The sequence below is a fragment of the Tetrao urogallus genome, assembly GCF_951394365.1.
Source record: "Tetrao urogallus genome assembly, chromosome: 2".
Classification (NCBI taxonomy): Eukaryota; Metazoa; Chordata; class Aves; order Galliformes; family Phasianidae; genus Tetrao; species Tetrao urogallus.
Genome location: NC_136814.1, coordinates 88,948,984 through 88,976,325, shown reverse-complemented (window position 1 = coordinate 88,976,325; position 27,342 = coordinate 88,948,984). Strand labels below are relative to the sequence as shown.

The 27,342-nt window shown below is 34.4% G+C and overlaps 1 protein-coding gene across 1 annotated transcript in view; it reads right to left on the bottom strand.

Moving 5' to 3' along the window:
• The window catches only part of CSMD1 (CUB and Sushi multiple domains 1), a gene marked incomplete at both ends in the record, with an annotated part of 996,476 nt that overhangs the window by 44,614 nt on the left and 924,520 nt on the right, over positions 1-27,342 (bottom strand). Inside the window, 7 exons of the mRNA XM_079550635.1 lie at positions 1,111-1,284; positions 4,380-4,553; positions 9,814-9,987; positions 10,877-11,071; positions 14,973-15,158; positions 18,829-19,017; positions 27,022-27,168. Of these exons, the coding sequence (XP_079406761.1) occupies positions 1,111-1,284; positions 4,380-4,553; positions 9,814-9,987; positions 10,877-11,071; positions 14,973-15,158; positions 18,829-19,017; positions 27,022-27,168 (1,239 nt within the window). The remainder of the gene's footprint in view (positions 1-1,110; positions 1,285-4,379; positions 4,554-9,813; positions 9,988-10,876; positions 11,072-14,972; positions 15,159-18,828; positions 19,018-27,021; positions 27,169-27,342) is intronic.

Here is a 27,342-nt window from a genome sequence, read left to right as displayed (position 1 = left end):
ATCTGATATCTCAGAACTTTTTCTCCAGGCTTTTGAGATTTTTCAGTATATCTTACATGTTTCACTGCATTTTCTGCCTTTCACCTCATTGCATATTTTGTAGGGAGAAGGTATTTTTCTGCCTTAATGATTCCAAAGAAAACATTTCATAGTATTATTTAATATTATAATCAACTTGCTGGATTCAGCACTGAGAAAGCATTTTCTATAGTACAAACTGTTTTGGGAGCATACCGTCTCAAAATAGCAGAGCAACAAGCAGATGTTACTGGTCTGATCAAGACCTTGATATAAGTCTGACATTAACCTCATGTTCTACAACTGAGTAAAACATAAAAACAGTGGCCATAAACAGAAAGAGTAAGAAAGGATAATTTAATAGCATAGTTTTCCTTTTAATTCTAATTATGTTACTGACGTCTGAATAGATAAATAATAAATACACGATTAAGTATGAGAGCTTGGGATTTTTTTCAGTTACAGTGTTACTAAAATGGCTTATTTTCATTTTCTCTAGTATGTATATTTTACATACAGTTTTTGTTGTTTTTTTTATCACACAAATTCTTGCTTCATTCTCATCTCTCAAAAACTTCAATTTTATACAGAGTGTACTAAAGATCAAAAAATAAGAATGAATTCTTCATCAATATGTTCTGGAGAAAGAATATGCAGGTTTCATGTACAAAAGTTACAAACATCTTTTCAGACATTGCTAGGAAATAACAGAAATAACACTGTTTTAATGCATGAATATTCACTTGCATAACAATGTTTTAATAGGAGTAATTGACAATTTATGAAAATTTCCAGAGCACCTAAACTCAGGATAGATAGCTGACTGTGATTTAGTAACGTAATATTACTTTTGTGATATCAAGTACACTTTATTTGCCTCTAAACTAAATGCTAGGGATTGCAGTCTGAAAACTTTGAGCTCAAATTCTGAAAAAATCAAGGCTAGATCTTTTTTCCAATATAGGAATGCAAAATTCAAATAAAGAAGACAATAATGTCATAAATCTTATCCCAGTGTTTTGAAGGCACAGAAAAGGATCACACATGAAATAAGTCCTTTGGGAACAACAGAATTACAGGAAAGTTTCTTACCTCGGCAATTTGGTAAAGGGCTGCTCCACTGCCCACTGCTTCGGCACTGTGCTTGGGAAGCACCCTGAAGTAAGTACCCAGTGTTGCAAGTAAAATTTACAACATCATTCAAATTAAACTCACTGCCATTAGTCATTCCATGAGCAGGATTCCCAGGATGTCCACACGTGATTGCTGTTAAAAGAAAAATAGGCATGCTAGAAACTAACTCAACTAACTGAAAGGCACAGTTTCATGGAATCACTTCTTGCAGGTTGTAGCTGTTTTTATTTCTGAATATTTTTTTCATATTTATGCAAGAAGTTTAAAAAATAATGGGATGCATTTATTCATAGTTCTTAACTGCTGGGGGGAAAAATGCTAATTTTTCACTAAGACGCGGAATCTATTTTTTTACCTTATGTGAAACGTTAATATAAATAATTACATGCACATGTATTTTGACATGTATTGATATAGATTATACCTTTAAAAACATTGGAACATCACTATATTTCCTACTGATATAGATTATTTTTTCCTTTAAAATTCAAGATGTAGTAGAGAAAAACAAACTGAACTTAATGTACTGCTTCAGAGCACTGGTAAGTTCTGAACAGTCCTGCTCCAAATTTCTTGAGTTGCTCTGCTGAAATACTGATCCTTTTAATCACATTTTCTTAAGGCAATAGAGAAATCATGTTGACATTAAATCTTATATGTGTGAGTTAATGTGCCTACGTGACACTTAAAAATAAACATTTTATAGTAGTTAAGCTGTACACTTCCACATAACTAGACATAAAAGTAGTATAAAAAAAAAATACAGAAGAACATAGACACTGGCAATTTAAAATAAAAAAAGTCAAATACACACATACATACATACATTTTTATACATACACATACACACACATATATACACACAGCTTTTTAACTGTGTGTTTTTAATTGCTCTGGTGATAATGATCATACTAAATTAACTATCCTATTCACAAGTAAATTGCTGATAAATTACAGGGTTTCTTTTTCCTTTTCTGTAATGAAGAGATAGGTGAAAAAAAAAAAAAGAAAAAGTGTTTCCTCTTATTTTATCACAGAGTGAAATAATAATATTTTCAACAATACTGGATCTTTGCAAATCAAATAGGATGCCTTCCTGTGTGCAGGTTTACTTATTTAGACCTTAAATTGCATAAATAATGTACTTTAATCACCTGAATCCCTTTCTGCAGTAGTGTTTTTTCAGCATTTGAAAATGAACCCTTAAATATTAGAATAAAATTTGAGTCTATATACAGGATCTACTTTATTCTAGTCTACCTGTTGCATTTTTTAAATAGCAAGAGATTAGTAAGTATCAGTAACTAAAATAATTTCCACGGTCACCATCTTCGCAGTCACCATCTTTCTTATATAACAGCATATTAAACTAAAAATTGCTATTACCTTAGACTTTCTGAAATCTCCTGAACAAAATCTATGACAAAATTTATTACACAAAATTTAGGTATAGTATTTATAAGAAATTGATACTGAATTCTACTTAGCTACCCTTTTCAACAAAAACAGAGCATGATAGGTCAGTTTCTCTTTAGAGCTCAGTACTCCTGACAGATGCTATATTTAATGTCTTTAAATATAGGTAATTTAGGCATGATACTGTTTCAGATCACCACTAGGCTTTTGTGCAGTCAAATTAATATTGTTTATCTAAGCACTAGCCAAGACATTTCATCTAGTGGTGAATAACAAATCTTCTTTTCCCTCCTGAGATAAGGAACTGCCTTATGCATGTATGTGATTATCCAATACTGAGGTAAAGAAATACCTATGTATCAAAAAACTGTGCAAAATGAAAGAATCTGGAACAAAACTAAGACGATAAAATCGTCATGGGTGGAATACTATGAATACTCTCTTTGAAAATTAGTGTCTACTATTTCCAAGTATGAAAATCCTTTCAAAGCCAATTATAAATATAAAATTATATTGTGAAAATCATACAAAAATCGTCATGGGTGGAATACTATGAATACTCTCTTTGAAAATTAGTGTCTACTATTTCCAAGTATGAAAATCCTTTCAAAGCCAATTATAAATATAAAATTATATTGTGAAAATCATACAAAAATCGTCATAAATTTTCAGGTGTAGAGTTCCTGATCCACAATCCTTACTCAGAAGTCCTTTTCAGTATTATATTTGGGAGACCATTTCTAGGCACTAGTACACAGCATGTTTTCACTCTCCTCAGAAAGAGCTGAGCCATTTTTACTAGAATTTCTAAAGAACAAATAAAAGTGGGAAAATCACTTGAAGTTTGTTTGCTGTCATTACAAACTATAGTCAGTTCTTAGAGCAGTGACAACAATATCAGTTTAGGAAGGAACAGCTTCCCACTGTCCCTCAGCATTGTTCCTTTCTTTTGAAGGGATTTTATTCACTGCACAGTAAAATTAATCCAGTAAAAGTAATAACACAAGCTAGTGGTATTTCTCCTTTGAGGAATGTAAATCACTTGAAGATATAATAGGATATTAAAAGGACAATAACATTTGGCAGATATTTCTTACAGCTGTAAATAGGTAGAAATTTTATTTTAACCACTAAGAAAGTAAATACTGAACATTTTGAAATCCAATGACTTTCAGAAGTATATTTTCTTAAAAACAAAACAAAGATACTAACACGGATTAAACAGAAAAGATGATCATCTTAGTGATTATATCTCTCTGTGGATGAAAATATTTCTGTCTGATTTACAGACATCTTAAAAATGAAATAACTGATGTAAATACCCCATGAAAAATATCAAAATTCTATAGAAATTGTAAGTTTATTAAAAAAAAAAAGGCTAGTGATCTGTAACATAGAAGAATAATGTTCAGAGAAATTAGATCTGATTAAATGCCTGATGCTTCAGAGAATGTCAGGAAACTTACCATGCAATTGAGAAAGGAACTAGATTAGGAACGCCTCAAAAATTAAAAAAAATAATTAATTATCAATTTTTAAAAGCAGATGCATTCAGAAAAAAAAGAGTTAAAGAGAATAAAAATGCTAGTATTTTTCTAACAGATGTCATATAATCCAATGCCATGACTGGAATTATACTGATAAGTATTAAGAGGAGTAGATCATCATAATCACCCTTATCATTGAAAATATGTTCAATAGATATGTTTTGAACACCTCATTCAAACAGCTTTAAACATCCCATCCACCATGAATGTTCAATTACATTAGAAACAATAACAATATTTCATTGAATAGAAAACAATACTTACGGACACAAACAGGAGTTTGTCCAGACCATCTGTGATCCTGGAGACAAATTCTGACAGATGTACCAACAAGTCGAAAGCCAGGATTACACTGATAGACTACAGTATCACGATAACTGAAGCCATCTCCACTAATATGACCATTTACAATAGGATCTGGAGAACCACAGTGACCAGCTACAATTGAAGAACAACAGATCAAATATATAAATTCTTAAATACATTGTCAACATTTACAAGAATGCTGATATGAAGAAAATAATTCATTCTTGCATACAATAAACAAATACCGGAGTCAATTACTGTTTTGTGTAGAACAATATCTGGAGTGTAAAAACTACCGATCATATTCCTTCTACTTTTCCAAGAGAAAGGAAGCAGTGATTTGAATATTTTAAATTTTCATATATATACAGTTTCTGCAGATTATGTTGTAGAAATAATGAATTTGTCAGAAGAATATCTGGTGCATATAAATTATAAACATCTGAAATTACAAACCATTCAGTGTACTTGCTGAATGGTTGGATTCAGCAAGTAAAAAAACTTGGATTTTGTGAGTAGACCTCTACTAATAAATGAAGTGCGTTTGGGACCATTTTGCATCAGATGCCAACCAGCAGAGAACACACTGTATTCATAAAATGAAAACATCTTGCCCTCTAGACCAGCACAGTTGCCAGCAAAAACAGCCTACTAAAGTTAGTAGTGGATTAAGATCTGTAATAAACTGGTTGGACCAACATTTGAACTGCTGTTTCTTAATCTCACGCTGGGTATACATACATCAAAAAGAACCTCCTCTCCTTCCTATCAGTTGGAACGTACAACATCTTACTGCAGTCCTACTGCTAACTGTGAGTTAGCAATTGCAAGATCACATATACTTACTAGCACAGTAAGTAGTTATGTATAAATTTAATATTAGGCATAATACAGAATTAAATTCTAACATTTCTACCTAAATTCTTACATATTTTGGAAAAATAAATGACCATAAGAATTTAAGAAAACGTAATGGAGTGGATTATATCTAGGTTTGAATTTTAAAGTATGTCTTTGTTGTGTTTATGTGTAGTTTTGCACATCAAAGTCACACAAAATCAAGACAAGATATCTGTTCAGGAAAATACATCTAAATGCCATCAATAACACAGCTGGTGTTATGCAAATAGTCAAAAGCTTCCAATTCAACCTATGTCCAACACGGATGCATACACAGTCACACACAAAAGACAAGCATGAAAACACGTGTTGTGACTTAGAGGAGCAATTGTTCCTGGAAGGAAAAAGGGGAAGGGATACAAATTATCAGCATAGTGATTCATTTAGTGCAAACGAGAAATGTCTAGCCAAATAATTCATATTTACTTTTACACAAGTGAAAAAACAACCATATATTATTACTTGCAAACCTACATTTTATATTTATATATTTATGTATTTTATATTTATAGCCTTAGACTCATTAACTACAGTCACTGGATATAGCTTTCTTTTGAAACAAATAATAAGGATTTGACAAAGTTTTTCTCACATACAGAAATTAGTATACTAAACTGGACTGAAATAATAAATAAATTCTTCACAGACCAGTGGGTAAGATAATGCAATATCTATTTTCATCCATATCTGTCCTGAATTCCATTCACACAAGTATGACGTAAGTAAAAAGTACCTTTAATTATCGTTCTTTTAAATAGGAAAGGCTCATTCAGAGTTCCCTGGTTGTGTGCCTCCTGATTTTCACAGGCTTTAAGTAAGTCCTAACGGCACTTCTGAAATAAACTAAAATGGTGCATGCTGTCCTTAAAATTTAGGAATACACAACCAGTGGCATTCACATAATTTAGCTTTAAGACTGAAATTTATCTTTCCTAAATTGCTCTCTTGAACAGCCTGTGTAGTTCCATTGACCTTGCTGGGAATTTAGGAACTTAGATTGCACACTAAACTGAACATAAGTTAGGTGCCTAACGTGGTGTGAATATCCCTTATATGAGAGGATGTACAGAGGTAGAAGTAGTTTAGTACCAGAAATACAATATTCTGCAGCATGAATTTGATAACAGACTTTAGACTTCCACATTCAGAACTGTGCAGCACTTTTAGTATTACAGAGCTTGTCCGATTTTGAAACTGAAAGAATGAATGGTGATTAATAACTGTCGAGCTCTAAATGTGATTCTTTAGCACATGCACATATTTAACATTTCTAAGCATAAGGCTGCATTCAGCAATGCAATCAATCTGACAAATATAAACCAAAGTTCATCTAATTTTAAAGAAAATTGATTAGAAATATCATAAGACAATCTTTACTTGTAGCATAGTAATGATTTCTGCAAGAGGTATTGTGCTTATTACAGATGGAAATACCTCTGTGGAAATCATTTAAAATGCAGATAAGTTGATAAAAATTAAAAGTTGGTAGTTATGACTAAGCAGATAAGAAAACATTAAAGTTAACAATTTAATGTAGTCTTGTAGAAATCTGAAACAGATAAAACCCAACAATAGAAGAAAAGTGTGAATTCATATAAAGTTCAAACAGCATATAGAAACAGTTTTCAGTTTTCACGAGATCTGGTAAATTCATTAACTTTTTTTTTCCCCCAAAGAGTTAAAAGTTTCTCCGTATAAGTAATTTTCAGACTGAATTGCAGAATAAACATGTATTGTTCACCAGACAGGTCCTGTACTGATCAGTTCTTCATCTCTTCACTATTTGAATGTAAATTTATGACTACTGTGGGCAGCTAATCTTCTCAAGTGTTCTGTAATAAAATATGTTCCCCAGAAGCCAGAATAGAAGAAAAAAGCTTTTCCAGCCTTCCTCAGACAAAAGCTATTTATAAAACAAATGGAATCCATTGAGATTAGTATATTATTTAGTTTGTATACACTGATGCCTAAATAATCCTTCATACATAGCCTTTCAAAAAAGAAAAACAATATATGAGTACTACATACTAATATCAGACGATGATACCTCAGGTTAATGCTAACACATCAGTTAGCTAGAAATTAAGACATGCAATGGCTGGACATTACACTGTTTATGTATGATATAGCACACAGCAAAATGTTGAGAGATAAAAGCCTTTTTTTTTTAAACAATAACATAGCTTTGCATGCTTGCAATAAAAGAAAGCGATGGAAAAAATACCCACATGCCCCTACACATACGAATGTGGTGTTGTTGAATCTTCATATCTGCAGCACCAGAATTTTTTAAAGGTTTGTCAGCATCAATATAGGGATAACCAGACATCAGCAAGAAACTGATGTATCTTCACACACAAACCTCTTTGGTTGTTCTACTGCAGAACTTACCATATACAAAAAATGTAATCCTGAAGTTTAACATTACTTTAGGTGGCACTTCAGTTGAATTATTATTCAGGGTTAAAATAGATTTATTTTAGTCTTTTTTTTTTTTTTTTTTTTTTCTCTACATATTAAAAAGAGTAGGGAAGTAGTGCAAAAAATTTTCTCTTTACTTCCTACATAAAGATGACATAATTCTTAATGCAGAATATTTTTAATTGAAAAATGAAGCATAAGGATACTAGGCTGGAAAAGTGCTCTATTATTCTCACAACACTCACCAGAAACAACTACATGTTGCTCCCTACTAACTATCTCCATTTAGAAGCTAGTTTAGCACTATGAGGCAACAGTCACTATTTTTAACTACTCTGTATTTTAAAAGATGGCACACTGTAAAATTATCTTCACAGAAGATTGTACTGCAGACATTACTGTTGCAAATTGAAGGAATTGGGTTTTAAAATTCTTTATTCAGATCTGCTGATCTGAACTGAAGGAAGAAAAGGCAATCAACACAACAAATAGGATACAAAGATTTAAGACACAAGTTCATGTCTCTGACATGATTCCCACATTTATGCATTTCACTGATACCCCATAAAATTTTCTGTGAAATTGGTGATGAAGAATAGCAGTAACATGCAGCTAATAATTCCACATTCCTTTTTTATCAACATGCTTTTGATGTTAGAACAATACTGTCTCATCGCCTGCAATACGCTTCAAAATAATTTCTCTAAAAGCATTTACAGGCATTAATGATCTCCAGAAATTCAGAATGTCATCACTAGTACTCAGGTAAGAATCTTACTAGTTTGATGATAGTTGTTATTCTTTTTTTTTCCACAATTACCTGCTAATATGTAATGTGTGATATTAGAAAAATTCTTTTCAGAAGACTGGATTGAGTTTACGTGATCCTATCACACCTGTTTACTGTGATAAAGACAGTCAGTTTTTGTTTAATGTTATATTAAATAATGGGGAATGTTGTGCTTTAAAAAGCAGCTCTGATTTTCTATGCTTTGCTCAAAGAAATTCTAGCTGCTTTGAAATTTAATGACAAACAGTATAGACTACCTATTTATCACTTATTTGTATAGGATAATGAGCATTAACAACCTGCTGTGCCAAAAACCATCTGTTCATCTATCTGAACACAGAAACACAGTGACCCTATTAACACTGAGGAAGTTGAATTCCAGTTTCAGGTATCTCAGAATGCTCACCAGCTTTTCATTATCAGTTCTTTAGGTATGCTGCAATTATAGCTTCCTTCCCATAGATCCATACTGACATTGACTAGTTGGAAATGTAGAACAAAATGCTGATTTTGACTCATTTCATAGAAAAAATAACATCTGGGATTCTTCAGCCAGCAAGAACATTTGAAAAGAGTTAAAAAGAGTTAAAATAAAAAAATAAAAATAAAAGAGTTTTTCAATTTTACCTTCAGTTCATTTATTCAGATGGACAAAAGATTGTTCTTCTTGACATGCTATGAAACACATGCATTCCTATTATTTATTTATTTATTTTAAGCTCATTATAAACCAACATAAGCAAATCTGAGAAATGAAATAGATGGCATTAGAACTTAAAGGTCCACACTACATACATCTCAGGATTACGAGGAGGCAGGATGGGGTGGTTGTTGTACTTTATTTTGGAGTATCTCTTGTCTAAACCCCTTGCCAAAATTCTCACTGTGCTGAACATTTACTTGCAATTTGAATGCACTACGCATGCTTCTGAACTGAAGCTCATCTTCCAGCTTAGTTTCTTCATGCCCTCTGAGATTGCTCCACGAAGCAAATCAAAGTATTGTAAATGTGGATAACCTAAAAAATCCTTCTGCTCCGAAAAGCCTTGCAACAACATCAAATATAATTTAATTGAAAACTAACAAACAAACAAACAAAAAAACAAATCACAACTGTATGCCAATAGAGCATCTTAAAATCAAATGCAACACACAATACTTTCTGTATTTAGGAAACATTTATTTTTCATTGTGTAAAAGTGTTGTTGCTTGATATGAGGTGAACTCCAATAATAATACTATTTTTGTTTAAAAAACAAAACAAACAAAAAAAGCCTTTACCTAGACACTGGGTTTCAGCTCCACTCCAAAGACCATTTGCCAAGCATTCTCTCACATGAGAACCAACTAATGTGTATCCTGTGTTACAGGTGAAAATTGCAGTGGCTCCATATACTGTTAAGGTTCCAATCTTATTTCCATTTGGTGGAGATGGAAGACCACCACAGGAGATAACTGGGGAAAAAAAATAACAACAACAAAAAAAACCCAAATTGAAATATGAAAATGCTTTTCATAATTCCTTAGACTGGAAAACAATAGATCACATTTTCTTAAAAAGTAAACGCAATATGAATAAATACAAAAGCTCTATTCAACAGTATTATTATGCATCAGGCTTAAAATTATGTTCAGTTTGGCAGTGCATGTCCTAAATCAGGAAACTAAGATGACTTCACATCTTGAAAGCAGTTTAAGTGCAATCTAGATGTCATGCTCTGAAGCAAGACATGAATGTCTGGGAAGGATGCGATTATATTCCACGCATATGTATTCCTGGATGTAAGGGCATGTAGAAAGAAGGTGTCTGCTTCTTTTAGGTTGGCTGATCAAGGACTATTTCCACTGTAACAAGGGATAAAAAGAAAGGGAGCCAGTGATGAGAACCAGGTCTGGTCAGTTACATCATGAGAGCTTGTGAGAATTCCAGCAGGGATATCTGATTGAGGACTTTAATCTGGGAGACAATCACAAGAAACAAACCTCTCAGTCACACTAATTGGTGAGCTAAGAAGCTACAGGTGCTATTTTCAAAAAGGATGAATCTCGCTGCTGAGGCAGACAGAAAAGGGTGTAAGAGGGTGGTTGTTTGCAACCAAGGCTAGTCAGTAGCACTTGCCTAGCCAAGCCCTGCAGACGATCATCACTGTTAGTCCTATGTTCTTCTATTTTCTCATTAAATCTTTTCTTAACTATCTGTGCATTCACACTCCTTCTCGCACTTGTGCAAGACCATGTGCCAGCTCTGCCATGTATATATAAATATATATATAGAAATATATTTATAAAATAAAATATGTGTATTAAAAAACACAGTATATTCTGAAACAAGTGAACTGCTTACCCTTACAGATTGGCCTTTCATTGCTTACACTCCAGGTTCCATTAGTCCTGCACTGTATGAGTCTTCGACCCAATAAATAGTACCCAGGACTGCAGCTGAGCATGACTTGAGCTCCGTACTCATTCAGTGACCCAGAAATCAGTCTCCAGACAACATGTTCTGAAAGCAGAGTCTCTATGCTGGGGCAAGTCACAGCTGTGAATAAATGATATGTAAATATTACCATCCCGCCACTACATTTCTTAACAGAATATATGTCTTACCATACTGGCAGAAGTTTTTTAATGAAAAACTGAGTGTATTGTGTGCATTTCTGAAATACAAGTTTTAGGAAAAAATAATGAATATTATACAGTGAACACTGCAAATGAGCAAAAATGTATAGTACAGTTTCATTTAGAGATGCACTGGAACAGTGATATTCATTCTCTAACTTGATTTATTTAAACATTTCAGAGACAAAAAAGGCTTCAGGGATGTAAAGAAAAAGCAAATATTACTAAGTAATTTTTGCAAAATTTTTTTTTCTCTCCATGCCATTCACTTTATGGAAGCTCTGCTATTGTCATAAAAGCTGTCAATGCAGTCAAATGCTATTTAGTCTACAATCACATACTGTGGACATTCAGGAAAATTATTACATTACAGTTAGAGCATTTGAAAAAATAAAATAAAAACATTTATATGCTTTCAGAATGATTCATCCAGTTCCAAACTTCCTGCTATAGGCAGGGACACCTTCCACTGGGACAGGATGTTCAAAGCCCGATCCAGCCTGGCCATGAACATTATGGCAGGTGTTACAAACATAGAATAGCATAAGGGATCATATAAACTTCTTACAGATGCAAAGATGCACACTCTTTTTCCTAAGCATTTTTTATACAGAAATATATAGATAATACTGTTTTATATAAAGTACAAATCAGTAAACATAATTACCAATTGAAATTGTAATTAAAACTGCTCATTGTAACATAATGATAATTTCCAGAAACTGGTAATTTTGAATTAGTGGAAAAGCAGAGAAGTTAATCTATAAATCCAGGCATATTTTCTACTCAAAGCATGAGCAAAATGGCCACTAATCAGAATAGTCACTACCAGAACAGCACAATTGACTAAAAAATATTATAACATTGTCTTTGCAACTACAATTTAAATGTAACAAAAAAAATTTTAGTAATGTGCTCAGCTTTTAATTTGAACTCTTCATAACAATTAATTATTTATAGTTTTCTTATTCTGGTGAACAATCATGAACAATCACATTCAGCAATTGATATTTTCCTAGAATCTAAGTACCGTAAGACTGACTTCTGCTCTTCTACCGAGATGGTCTCAAAAATAAGTCTCTGCTTAGTATGGTTTAAATTCATAAGTACCAATAAATTAAGAAGACTGGACAAGCCCTGCACAAAAAGAAACGATACATCTGAATTTTGTGTTTCCGTCTAGGTACTTCTCTGTTTCCATTTTACAGTCTTTCTGATTTGAAAGATCTCATTTCTCTTATATATTCTGCAGAAAGTGAGACATTAAAGAACTAAGCAAGAATAATTTTCACTAATTACTCACAAATAAAATCTAAGAATCAATCTGTTACAGACTATTTCTGCATAATAATAAGATGATATTATCTTATTCAAAGGTGTGGAATGAAATTTAATTCATGCTATTTTCCCTTTTTAACTTGTCACTGCAAGAATCAGCACTTGTATTTCCAGAGCAGCTGATGAAACAATAAACAAATAAAAAATTCCCAAATGATTGTTCTTTTCTTTAACCTCAGAAGGAAAGAAACCATTGATTTTTCAAGATAATTTATATAAGAGTTACAAGTATATAAAAATGATTATAAGTAAGACAGCGTTTGTCAGCTGACTATATGTACAATTTAAAACCTTAAATTTGTAATTACACCCAACAACATTTCCTTTGCATTTGAGTACAAGCCAAATTATATTAGTTGCAGTAAAGGACATTAAAAGCAATTCGTGTGGCAAAGAGTAAGGAAAGAAATGCAAGCACCGATACTCATCTACAGTTTGAGACTCAAGTTACACAATTTATTCAAATTAGATATTTCTCCACTTTTTGGATGGAAAGTTCTTTGGAACTGTGTGTCCCTCTTCTGCCTTTACCAGCAAAAAGACATTAAGACTTCAGAAGGAAGTTTTAGCAGATTTCTCAGTGTCCTGTATTCATATAATAAGATACTATTTACATGGTCAGTCTCTAAGGAGGCCAGATTTAAAGTACTGCTTAAGAAAAGTTTTCAAATGGCTATACAGACACTCAGGCTTTGTATTACCAGAGAAACATTATAAAACAAGCTGTACTATTTCAACCTTCATTTTAATAGACTTGGGGAAAAAAATAAATTCATTTATTACCACTCACTTCTTTGTGCTGTGTTTGCTGCTCATCAGTCTCAGATGATTCTGTCACTGGAGACTAAACAAATATATACTTCTAGTACCACAACTTTAAAGAAAGGTTATGAAGATTATCTAAGCTTTTTAGACCTTGCAGATAAGTAATCTTGAGTAACACATGCATGCCCTTGAACAGCAATCCATGTTGAAAATACTGACTGTATTTTAAGGTAGTTCACTAGTGTTTTTTACTTCAGCATTTGTCACTTTACTAAGTAATGGGAATATTTTACAAACTGAATAAACTTTTAGAAAAAAAAAAAAAGTATTAAAATCACTTAGGACTTACAAATATTAAATTAACATTCATAATGTAGAAAGCTAAGCAAAACATTAGTAATTAAGCTCAGTTTATAGAATAGTCACTGTCTGGTAAGGTTCAATAATTGCTAAAACACTGGCTGCTGTTTTTGTGGGTTTTTTTTTTTTTTTTTTTTTTTTTAAATCCAAGTTAATTTGTTTCTTCCCTCCAGAAAACAATCTGCTGATATTTACGTTGATTAATTATTGAAGTTATGTACTTTATACCCTGTCAATTATTTTTTTCTAAGAGAATAAAGTGTAGTTCAATGTACGAGACTACTGCTTTCCCTCTCTGCACGGACATGCTCATGTGATCACAGATGACTTCAAATGATGACTTCAAATAATCCTTCTTATGTACTCAGTGGAACTGCTTATTTAGGCACTGTCCTTCAAGAAAGATGTAGATCAACTGGAGGTTGCCCAGAGAACAATAATGAGAATCACCATTCCAAACCCAATGAAGAAACAACGAGAATGAATCACAACAAGACTGCTAACTCTATAGAAGAGTTGTCTGAATGTATTAGGTATAGATATCAGAGTGTTGAAATGAGCGGAGATGGGATTGCTTACGTGGAAAGAGGCCAGGGGCTGCCCTTGCCAAATACACTGATTTCTAGCTGATTCTGCAAAGGATCCACCACAGGACATAGCTGAATTCATCAGCAAATCTGGCAGCACCTCTGTGAAATGATTTTTAACAGAAGAGGGGAATTTTTTGTTTTGAAAGAGTGAGAAACAGCAGTGCAAAAACCAGTCCGAGGAGAAAAAAAAAAGAAAAAAAAAAAAAAAGAAAGAAAGAAAAAAAAAAAAACAAAGAAGAGGTACTCCAGGATCTAAAGCAGAGAATCTCATGGGGAAGACCACGACAGAATGAGGATAGTGTTCACTGTTTTGAATCAGTGCAGACAGATGGAGGTTAACCCAGTGCATGAGATGTCATGTCGCATAGCAAAGGAACCTGCATTATACTTTGCAGTTCTGACTGAAAACAAAAAGAAAGACCGAAGAACTCTTACCCCGGTTAGTTGTTCACACTATCAGTGTTTCAAAAAGTTTCTACAATTGATGTTTGTAACTTTATACAATGAAGATGGAGAACATTAGCCATAGAGAGATTTTAAGACAGATGTATTGAAAATAAACTTTATTATTATAATTTATTATTGTTGTTGCTATTATTAAACACATTTAATAGGTCACTTCTATTCTACAACATGCTGAATGACTGATGATATGTTCCTGACTGACCAGTTCAGCAGATAGGTACACTTAAAATCAAAACTTAATCACAGAAGATATTCCTGAACCAGTTTAAGGGAAATATGCTTGAGAAACACATGCCTACTTACATTTGCAGACAGGTGGCCTCCCTTTGTTGCTCCATAATCCATCTTCTTGACACACTGCTGTTGCTTGTTGACTAGATTCTAGCTTGAAGCCCTCATTACATTCATATATCAATCTACTGCCCAAAGTGAATTCATTACCTATAACTGAACCATTCCCAGGAGAATCAGGAATACCACAAGATACAGCTAGAAAGAAAGGAAGTAAAAGAAAAGGAAAGATGAAGGCATTTTCTCATATTGTGTTATTTTATGTTTGTTTAATATTACCACAACACTGAAATAAATAATAGAGATTAGTAATTTTCACATAATCCATTCATAGCAACTACAATGATTTTCCCATGTTTATGACATTCCAATGAATGTAATAGTATTTGAAACTTTAATAAGTATTTTGAAATGTATCTCACATAGATGGACATTCTATAAATCATTGTTTTGATATTGGTTGTGTAAACACTGGCAGAAATTTCAACATGGACTACAGGCAGCGGCTGCTTCGATATTCCAAATAATTTTAACTTTCGTTGCTCCTTCAGAATTTTTCTACAGACAACTACTTATACTTTTAAACTTACATTTAATTTGTTTTCTACTCAGTGACGTTTGAGTAGCATCTAGGTGCAGTTTTGTTTTGTTTTTTTTTTGCTTATTCATGATTATTTTTCTTAGATATATATTTTAGCACAGTGTGATATGTTTCATTTAACAGTATCTCACAATATACAATCCTGGTGTGGAATATAACTAGAAAAAATCAATTCCAGTCACTTCTATGAAAAGTCCCCAAGGCAGGATTTCCTTTTGTGAAACATCTCTGCTCCCTTGATTCTGATAATGAAAAGAAGAAAGGCAACCCTTTGTTACCCCTATTCTTTTTAAAGCTATGTGCCTTGTGGCACTTCTAAGGGGAAATTCATAGTATCATTAGCTCTGAAAGAATATTTTCTGTGAAATGGCAACTCATAGTTAAGGACATATCACAATATTCGAATGAATCTATTTAAAGGTATCATAAAAAAAACAAGATTTCTGTGTACATAATCATTACCTTGACTGTGGCACACAGTGTATTGTTCTTCAGTAAATACACTGAATAAAACACAGCTTTAAAGATTTTTTTTCCTAAATATTTATCAATAAAAGGAGTAGTTTTGAAAATTAAAATGTCTGTTACATACACAGGCAATTTTAAAGAGCAATTCAACATTTTAGCAGTTAAAATGCCCTATAGGTAATTTTCTCCCATCCTGCTGTTACTGTTTTTTTGTTTGTTTGCTCTTAATAAAATCTGTATTCTAAAAGAAGAAATGACAGACTTTGTCTGAAATCTGTTAGAGATGAAAATAAATATTTAGAAAAAAGGAATTTGATTTTTCTTACCATCTACCCACTTTGATGTAAATGATTAATTTTACAACACATTGTCATGGCACCATAAACAAAGTCTAAAATTTGTTTTCAATATTCCAAAGTTGTCACATTTGATGCATTTAAATTAATCACAACACAGTGCTTTGCATATAATTATAATAAGAAGAGGTAAGCATTATAAAATGATGAATGGTTAGTTCATTTCCCTTGTTTGCCTCCATCTGGAATCTGTCAAATTTCTAATAGAAATAGAACTGAAGGAACAGAACAAAATAAGCTGCTTCCTTTGTAACACAGTTATCTTAGCACTTTTTGCATTCTAAACAGGACTGCTCTTCTCAAAATTGAGTATTTCTCTCTCAAGTGGTAAGAGCTGACCCCCCTGCCAATAGAAACAGTAGAAACAGGACAGAGAATGGATGGAAATGTGATAAGTAAGGGGTTCTAGAGACCCACTTTCTACTTTTAATGATGTTAGAGAAAGAGGAAAAGCAGAGGGGTAAAGGCAAGTCCTGCTGCGTCTGGGTACAAGCCTTTCTATTAGTAGTTGTTCCCCCAGATCTGATCACAATAGTAGTGACCATGGCTTTTCATGGCTCTGATGCATTTAAAATAAGAGTCTGTTTTAATTCTCCATCTACTCCCCTGATGACTAACTTGATTGCTCACCTCCAACTAGAACACTCTTGAGCCTTAGTCACGTAAGTAGAATTCTACACTTACAAAATGTTTATTTGCCTGCTGAACTGACAGAAAGCTAAACTGTCAGTCCTTCTTACTACCTCATAACCTAACCATAACTACATCAACCTAATCACATTGTACATCAACCAGAATAGCTCACAAAACTAGCTAGATTAATTACAACAGAGCTTAGGTAGATAGGGATTGACTTTGTTATTTTTCTCATTTTCTAGAGTTACTTGAGACATTCTTAGATCTTCAAGACAAGACAGGTTCAGTGGATAACACAGGAGGTTGTGCCTTTTTGGACTGGTAGCTGGAGAACAGGCAAAATACCTCTGGACACAACAAATGACACTAGACTTCTGTGTTTAAGCAAATTTATCAAAATCTTGGCTCATATACAGATGCTTGAACAGAATTGCATTCTCTACTTTCCAAACTTTCTGGCAAAGCGGTACAGATAGTCAGCATTCCAGGTTCTTTACTACAGTGTCCCTGAGCTTCCAGTTCCTCTACCCAGCTACTTAATCTAAATAGACTTTTCAGTAAACCCAAAAGCAGCATGTGTCCTTGAACGAATTTCACAAATCCCACACACAGACTATTCCATGATTTTGTTACCTTCAGAAAGGTCAAATAGCATCATATGCTATTAAATATTACAGGATTCCAGATTTCCTGGAGTTTGGAAACATGGACACACAGATATTGCTTGTAGCGCACTGGAAGTCTCAGCTGCTTTCTGGCCTGGTATGGACGAAGCCCCACGGCCTCACCCAGGCATGAAAATGCTTGTTCATCCTGAAGAAATACTTAGCGGCAAAATCACTCCATATAAAAAATGTCAACTGTACTCTTTCAAGTTCTCTAGTTTTAGCCAAGCAGAATACTCCAAACAGAGTAATAAACATCATATCAAGTGTCAAGTGGAAATACAGCTGATGCTGCTGTTAGAAATAGCAGAATTGTTCTTGCTAGGAAGCTAGCCAGAAACAAAAATATCTGTCTTGAAGGATACATGAATCACTTCAGTTAACATTCTACAAACTGAAAACAGGTTTTAATTAAAGAAGTTCTGACAAGCCATCTGTTTATGTAAATGAAATGATCTATAAGCAGGCAGAACTGAAAGCATTTTTTGAACAGGCAATATATGTATCACATGAATAGAATTGTCACCCTTTCTCCTCTCCCCCGAAATCTCGATCTTATTTGACCTACAACTCTTTAGACTCCAATAACTGTTCACCACTCACTGAGTAATCTGTGAAATAGTATTTGTAAGAAAAAAAAAAGAACTGTGCTTATCTGCTTCAGATTATTTTGTTACTATTCTTGTCTATAATTTTTTACAAACATCAATGAGTTTTAAGAGATACCCAGAAAAGATAAAGTAGAAACAATCTATCTCCAGAACACAATATAAACAAAACAAAATGACACCCCCCCCCAAAAAAAAAAATAGTTACGAATTTAAAGCACTACTGAAAATTACTGGATTTTTATGAAATCATAGAATCATCGAAGAATCATCAATCAAAATGTTCTGCTATACAACACAATGAGTATTCAAAATGAATTTTTCATTTGGGTGGGTTCTGATTCCACCAATCTAGTTGTTACTACTTCAGTTCAACTTGCCTTAAGAACGCAAGTTGATACACACTTGCATGAACTCCTGATGTCAATGTGTCTTTTGACACACAGTAGTATTTATAATGTTGGATCACTGTTCTGTGAAATATTACTTGCAATTAAATTATAGAAGCATGCTCAATAAGGAAACATATCTCACCTCGGCAGATTGGCACAGGAGAATCCCATTCATACATGCCATTTTGGTGACGTCTACATGTTGCATTATTCTGACCAATCATTCTATACCCAGGTTTGCAGTAATAATGAACTTTACTTCCAGCAGGACCACCTGTTTTATTTACAATTCCACCATTCCTCAAGGTAGGGTTTAGGCTGCAATAGGGAGCTAAATGCAAATAATAAGAAAATTAAAAAATATATACAAAATTTGCAAATTTCACATTACTTAAGACAAATATAAAGCAATAAAATTAGTATAAAATACTTTACATTAATCTTGGAATTCTTACTGTAGATTCAGAGTTCAGCTGAAGTATTCTGAAGTTTAGACACATAGGTTATACCTGCAAAATACTTCATGCTGTTTCACATTGGGAAGCTGCAACCAGGAAATATATGGTTTGTTCAGCAAGTCATTTAAACCTAGTAAACAATCTACTTTGAATACGATACATTTATAAATATAAAATTATTCATTGAGCAACTGAACATAAAAAATACTTTTAAACTTTTTATTAAAAGAACAACAGCACAGACATTTAGGTAAAAAAATATTTTTCTTAATATGATTAAAAAATTAAATATCAAAGTACAGCAGAAGAAATCAACAGATGCATTTTTCTCAAATTAAAATTTCTGTAAATTTTGTGCACAAATTTCCCACAGTTATTACACAACAACTATTTTTTAGGTTTTCCTGTTGTCTTCTTTTTAAAATTTTTTTATTTTTCCAAAATAATCTAATACAGGCAAGTATAGCTTCTGAAATACAGAATTTACAGACATGAACCAGCAGTGTACGCTTGCAACTCGGAAGGCCAACTATATCCTGAGCTGCATTAAAAAGGGGTGGACAGCAGGGAGAGGGAGGTGATTTTCCCCCTCTACTCAGCTCTTGTGAGGCCCCATCTGCAGCACTGCATCCAGGCCTGGGGCCCCAGTACAGGAAGGATGTGGAGCTCTTGGAATGGCTCCAGAGGAGGGCCACTAAGATGATCAGAGGGCTGGAGCACCTCTCCTGTTGGGAAAGGTTGAGGGAAATGGGATTGTTTAGCTTGAAGAAGACTCCGGGGAGACCTCATTGTGGCCTTCCAGTACAGGAAAGGGAGCATGTAAACAGGAGGGAGAATGGCTGTTTACATGGGTGGATAGTGATAGGACAAGGGGGAATGGTTTTAAACTGAGACAGGGGAGGTTTAGGTTAGATATTAGGAGGAAGTTCTTCACTCAGAGGGTGGTGACACACTGGAACAAGTTGCCCAAGGAGGTTGTGGATGCCCCATCCCTGGAGGCATTCAAGGCCAGGCTGGATGTGGCTCTGGGCAGCCTGGTCTAGTGGTTAGTGACTCTGCACATAGCAGGGGGGTTGAATCTAGATGACCATAGTGGTCCTTTTCAACCCAGGCCACTCTATGATTCTATGACTTCTCAAGCACTAATTAATTTTAAGTATCCCAGAAGAAAATTAGAATGATGAGGCCTAATCATAATTTTCCATTTGGACAATGGGAAACTATGCCAACAACAGCCTCTCAGTACTGCAATTCTAAACAGAAAATATTTGCTGTATGTTCTGTAACCTTAATGTTACATGCTGAAATGCAAGCTACAGTAATTTCATTTGCAGTAGTGTATTCTTGATACTTCAATAGTTTAAATCAGGCACATAAAATCAATCCCAATTTCTCAGCATTCTGTAATATAAATCATATATATTTGGGTAATTTATGCTTAAAGAATTTACTTAATGTAGCTCAGATCCATCTCCCTGGTCATATAAAAATCTTCGCCAATGACATTTTAAAGTATTGACAGTAGGTAGCTAGTAGATCAGTAACAAATGATAATACTTAAAGCAGTGCCTGTTGACCTCATCCATGCAAAAGTCCTACCAAAACTCACAGGATTCTGTGCTATGGCAATGAAATAGAAACAGAAAAGGTTGATAGTCAAACAATAAGCCTAATTTTGTCTTACTATTTCTAAACTACGTATATTCTGAAAAAAAGGAAAGCATTTGAATTTTTTTTTAATCTATTTCCTTCTTAATATACAGATAAGTAAGTATTTATTTGCACCTCCAACTGAACTCCCCTCAGAGTCCAGCATAAAGCATACAGAACATCTTCTAAGATTAGAAACTGACATACTAACTAAAGGACCACAGACAAGGTAATAAATAAAAAGTACCCAAAGATCTGGAGGGCAAACGAAATACTTGAAAAATGTCAGATTGAAAACTACAACCAGTGTCAGCTGAGTTCAAATTCTGAACTTAAACAGGATTCTCCGCAGCGTGCTCATAAAATACTGCAGTATTGTGTCAGAGGCCAAAAGGATAAAATGTTTTTCCTTCCAGCCAGTTTCTGAGAGAGGATCTTTCTTGGAACTTCAGGCTTAGGTGATAATAGCTGGTCATGGTTTTGTGATTTTTGGTTTTTGGTATTCCACATCATAACATCATGTGAGGCACTGGGAGTTTAACTGTTAATGCTCAAGTTCTGTGTATCTGTCCAGAAGAGAAGAATAACATTCCCAGGGGACTTTGCAGTTACAGAGAGGAGATATAATTCCTGGCAAGGTCACCTGATGCGTTTTTTTTCATCCGCTCTTCTTCATCTCCCTGTTGCTCAACCAGACTGCGCATCTCACCTCAGTGTTTTGGTGAGGCCTATCCACCTTTTGGACATTCTCTCCCTCATTATATTTGATTTATTAGTTTCAATTCTGATTATACTGTATTATAGTATGTTATCTCGCATTCCAATACTGTATTTAGTAAATTAGTTTGTCTCTCCTCAGATTGTTGCCACTGTTTTTAATTATTCTGGGGTCCCCTGTTCCCTTTTCCAGAGGCGCGGATTTTGCAAAATCCCTCCGCCCCGCTGGTCACGGAACTGGCCCAAACCAGCCCATAAACTATTGACATAGCTGTAGTGACATAAGATTGTACTCATTTAGGGATTATTTTTCCAAATGGCATAGCATCCACATTTTTTAAAGCTTCTTAAACACCAGTGGTTTTTGCAAGGCAACACACAGAACATTTTCAGCTCACTTAAAATCATAATGTCAATTTGCCACTTTCAACTGAAGACCAACAGGGAAATAACTACACAACTGAAAAAACATCACTGATTTTGAATTTGCAGAACCATAGTTTTCCTTTCACGAGGAAATTTTCTTAGGATCTGAAACATATTACTGGAGCACTGAAATTTTTTTCAAAGCTGTTTACAGTTTTTTATCTAAGGGATGATCAATTAAAAAATTTCCAATTCAAAATTATTTTTTTTTTGAAATTGGATGCCCACCTGTCCTAGTTGTTTTCATAAATCAGTCTTATAAGTAATAATAGAATCACAGAACGAAAGAATCATAGAATCACTGAATGGCTTGGGTGGGAAGGGACCTTAAAAGCCATCCAGTTTTGACCTATATGCCTTGAATAGTTGTCACACACTAAGACCTCAGTTATTTATTTTAACTCAATAATTTATTAACTCAATAACTTATTTTAGAAAAGGATGTTAATTCACAGATGTGTCATTGATTATTAGTCTAATAAGTTACACTAAGAACAGACCTATTAGTTAAATAATGTTTTAAATATAGACTTAGCAATTAAATACTGCTCTATGTTTGAAATTATAAATCAACAAAAAGCCTTCCCTCAAATCTCATTACTTTTCTTTAGCTTATATCCTGTGTATTGACAAACTACTGTTCTAACTTTCAGTTTTTGTCTTTATCACCACATTACCAAGAATCTTGTGTACTTCAGTGCTGCTACTGTTTTAACACCAATGATACCGAAGTTTACCATCATTCTCACTTCATAGATGAGAAAATAGACATAGGGACTTAAGTGATTAGGTAAGGTCACAAAAACCAAACAAACCTCTTCCAATTTCTAAAATAGCTCCTTAATTAATGGACCAACCATTCCATACATTACTCGAGTTTAAAATATACAGAATGAGAAAGAAAAACAATACTCAACTAAGCAACAAAAAGAGTTGGGATGTCATTCTAATTCTTCTGCAGTTTGTTTTTAAATCTGACATGTAAGCTGTACAAAAACAGCAATGTAAATTTGTAAAGATCAATTCCTTCTTTAGTGTTGAAGCTCTGAATGGATCTTCAAAAGAAACATCTAACTAGCCTTCTACTTATGGTACAGACTTTCTTATCACTGCTTTCAACAATTATAGATGATTCTGTTTATATTGCTCTAAATTCAAAGCCCTATATGAATTTCCATTTTGTGACTTTTCTGCTGCACTTATTACAGCAAGCCACTGACGAAAATTTTAGAAACAGCAAAAGAAACAAAAGTCCAATAAACTTCTGTCACCTCTAACAAGCAACTGGAAAACGTAAAACCAAAACCAAGTCAATCAATGGCCTTTGCTTTTCAAGTAAAATGGATAGAAAATACCAACATTTGTTTAATCAGTACAAATATTAAAAAACAAGTAAAAATGAATGGTGAAGAATTAATTTTCTTGCAATAATACATGAGGCTACAATAACAGAATAAAGATAAAATAGGTATGTATGGTGGAGTTTTAATATATATGCTGGCAGCTCACAATTTAACTAAGTAATCACTTGCCTTATTTATTCTTCAACAAAAAACAAAAGTTAAACAAAAGCCTGTATACATCATACAGGCAATGTAAATTTTCAAGGTAGCAAGTGAAGTGCCCTTCTCAATCACCATCTCTCTGGAAGGCGTGTCAAGTACTGTGCAGAAGTATAGGAATTATGACTGTAGTGTCCTTTCATTCATTCACCTCACTACAACTCAAAATAAATTACTGAGCTCTTCATGTTTTGTTTTGTTTTGTGTTTTTTTTTTACACTGCTTATGGTAGCTTGCTTGTGTAGATATCTGCATGTGAGCTTATAAATTAGTGAAGCAAAAAAAGTCCAATGGTTATGCAGGTAGCTTTCCAAGCCATTTTGCAGGTTCAACTCATATAGAGTTTCCTAGAAAGTGCTCAGTAAGTTCCAATTTACACAATCATAGATTGTCCCCATTTATACCTAAATAACCTATTTTAGTAGAACCCAGCTTTGCCAGGAAGTCAACTCCCAGCACTATCAGAAAAAAAAAAAAAAAAAAAAAAAAAAAAAAAAAAAAAAAAAGTAGTATTTTTTTGCAATTGCTTTCAGTGATTTTATTATCAGATCTCTCTTTCAAAGAAAAAAAAGAATTTCTTCCCTACAACTGCATAAAATGCTTCCTCTCCTTGTTAGTTCAATGTTGAAAAGTATTGTATGGATTAAGGTTATGCTAATACCTCAGTAATATGTCAAAGCCCTAAAAATAATACTCTTCTGCAGTAATAGTATAGCTCTTCTCTATCATTATTTAGCAAAAAGTCTGGAACTACAATACAGAATACAGACAAGTGAATTTAGAGAAATAGCTTACACATGCAAGGTTGTATGCTAAAGTAAACACTGAACATTCTTCTGAAAATTCCTGCACTCTAAAGAAGAACATTTATGACAATAGTGCAATTTGCAAAATGTTGTGCACAAGCATAGCTGGAGAAAAAGGAGAGGGTTTTGGGGAGCAGTAATTCACTTCAATAGGTCCTTCATTACGAGAAAGCCTTCTGGCTCAGACACAGCTGCCATGGTATCAATAGCCTTTTTGGAATCTTGCATTTTTCCTTCCCCCATTAAGATTCAAATCCAATTGTTTATGCTGCCACTCACTATTACTCTTCTTTCATGATGATTATTTTCACTGAATCTCATTTGAAACATACAGAAGTTTAAGGAATAAAAGCAGGCACTGGCTGCTACTGAGGCAAAAAATGCAAAACAGTTGTTTGTTCCTAAAACATTGCCATAAGGATTGCATATTTCTCTTCATTTCCCAAACATTATTATTAGCTGTGGCTAGTGCCATAATAATTGATGAACTAAGCACAGAAAAAACGTGTTGTTTTTTTTTGTTTGTTTGTTTTTTTTACACATAAAGGTGTAAAATAATTTCTCATTCGTTAAAAATCAATCACAGAATTTGATATTTACAAAATAAATTCATGACGTGATCTCTATTCTTGTAACACTTGTATTAGTTTCTCACTGTAAATTCATAATAGAAGGCTCACTCCCCACAAAACTTGTATTCAGTCCCCTCACCAGCTTTATTGCCCTTCTCTGGACACACTCCAGGGCCTCAGTGTCTTTCTTGTATGAGGAGCCCAAATATAAACACAGTACTCAAAGTGTGTCCTCACCAGGGCTGAGTACAGAAGACTGATCATTTCCTTGCTCCTGCTGGGAACACTACTTCTGATACAAGCCAAGATGCCATTGGCCTTCTTGGACACCTGGGTACACTGCTGGCTCATGTTCAGCCAAGCATCAACCAGTGTGCTTGAAAACAACTTCCTTTCCCCCAGTCCCTCAGTTTTAGTTTGTCTTTCATAATGCTCCAAATGCTTCTTGCAAGATGAAGATAAAGCTTTCTATAACTAGTCCTTTTTCTCTGACCATTTACTAACTGTTCATAGTCCTCAAGTTCACAGAATCATAGAATTGCAGGGATTGGGAGGCACCTCGAGATATCAACTCCAGCTACCCTGCTAAAGCAGGTTCTCTACAATAGGCTACACAAGTTCCCAGAATAATAAACATGTTTATGGTCTTAGCTCAGCTTGCTTCTTTTAGCAACAGGAGGAACTTTCCAGAGATGAGGTTGAAAGTGCATGGATGATAGAGAACAGGAGAGAATTATGTGCAAATCATCTCCCTATATAGTGTGCCATTTAGCATTTATTTAGCATGCCTGAATGGGATATATTTGGTACTTGGAAAAATATAAAATATTCATAGCATTCTTCTCTTTACTTAATTTATATGGACAATTTTTAGCCACCAAATTAACACCCACTCACACATTGTTAATCAAGTCTAAACACAGAAAAAAGCAAATGTTAACAACAGAGAGAGAGTAATTATCACCTCTCTCTCTCTCACACACTATTTACATCATGTTAAGTGATGACTAAACCAAGCCTCCCAGGAGCAGTGTCTTCAATGGGTATGTGTGACAACGTTAAAAAAAGATGCAAGCAGAATAAGAGCAAGTATCTCTACATATAGATTGTAACCACAGAATCACAGAGGTTGGAAGGTACCTCTAGAGACCACTTAGTCCAGCTGCTGCTAAAGCAGGCTCCCTGAAGTAGATTGCACAGGAAAGCATCCAAGTGTGTTTTGCTAATCTCCGGAGAAAGAGACTCCAAAATGTCACTGAGCAGCCTGTTCCAATGCTGTCACCTCACAGTAAAGAAGTTCTTTCTCATGTTCGGATGGAACTTATTTGAGTACATTGCCCCTTGGACTTTCACTGGACACCACCAAAATGAGTCTGGCACTCTTGACACCTGCCCTTTAGTTATTCATAAGCACTGAAAAAATCCCCTCTGTCTTCTCCTCTCCAGAACTTACAGTCACAGATCTCTCACCCTTTTTTCAAAAGGGAGATGCTTCAGGCCCCAAATCATCCCTGTCTCTCTTCACTGGACTCCTTCTAGGAGATCCCTGTCTTTCTTAAACTGAAGAGCCCAGAACTAGACACCATATTCTAAATGTGGCCTCACCAAGGCAAAATAGAAAGGGGGGGGAGGGGGGGGGAGGGGAAGATAACCTTCCTTGGCCTCAGCCTGCTGGCCATGCTTTTTAATGCACCAAAGGATCACACTGGCCTTCTTGGTCACAACTGCACACTATTGGCTCATGGCCAACCTTTTGTCCACCAAGAACCCCAGGTCCTTCTCTGCAGAGTTCTCCTCCAGCAGGTCAGTCCCCAACCTGTACTGATGTACGTAGTTATTTCTCCCCAGTTTCATCATGCTACATTTGCCTTTGTTGAACCTCATAAGGCTCCTTTCACCTTTCCCAGCTCTCTAGGCTAAGGGCTGCCTTTGTACATCTGGGGCTCTTACACTCCTGGCACCGTACACACCTCATCAGCCACTCTCTCATGAGGGCTGAAGGCTTCTGGCTGGTCTCTCCTCACTCTGGATTCTCCTCAGTTTCACAACCATGTGGCACATCTTGAGCCCCGGCACTGCTGTAGAACATGCTTGCATCGGAGTTGATCACAAAATATAATTTAATGGAAATCATTAACAGTTACCTGAGTAACGGATCTTGAATCCTTTCTTGCTGGTTGCATGATCAGTTGACCAGCGAAGGTATAGCTGATTCATTTTGCTTGTAAAATTCAGTTGTGCAGTATGATTTCCACTTAAAGCAACCAGTAAAGGGCTTTGTCCAGAAGAACCTTCAGAGGTCAAAAATATGAAAATTTTAAAGCAATACCAATGTTATTAATCTTTTCCATACTAGTTGAACTGAGAGTGTGAATATGTAAGGAAATAATAGGAAACCTTATGACACATTTCAGTGTTTTAAACTGTTTTTAACAGTTTTGTTACAGTAGATATATACTAGAGTT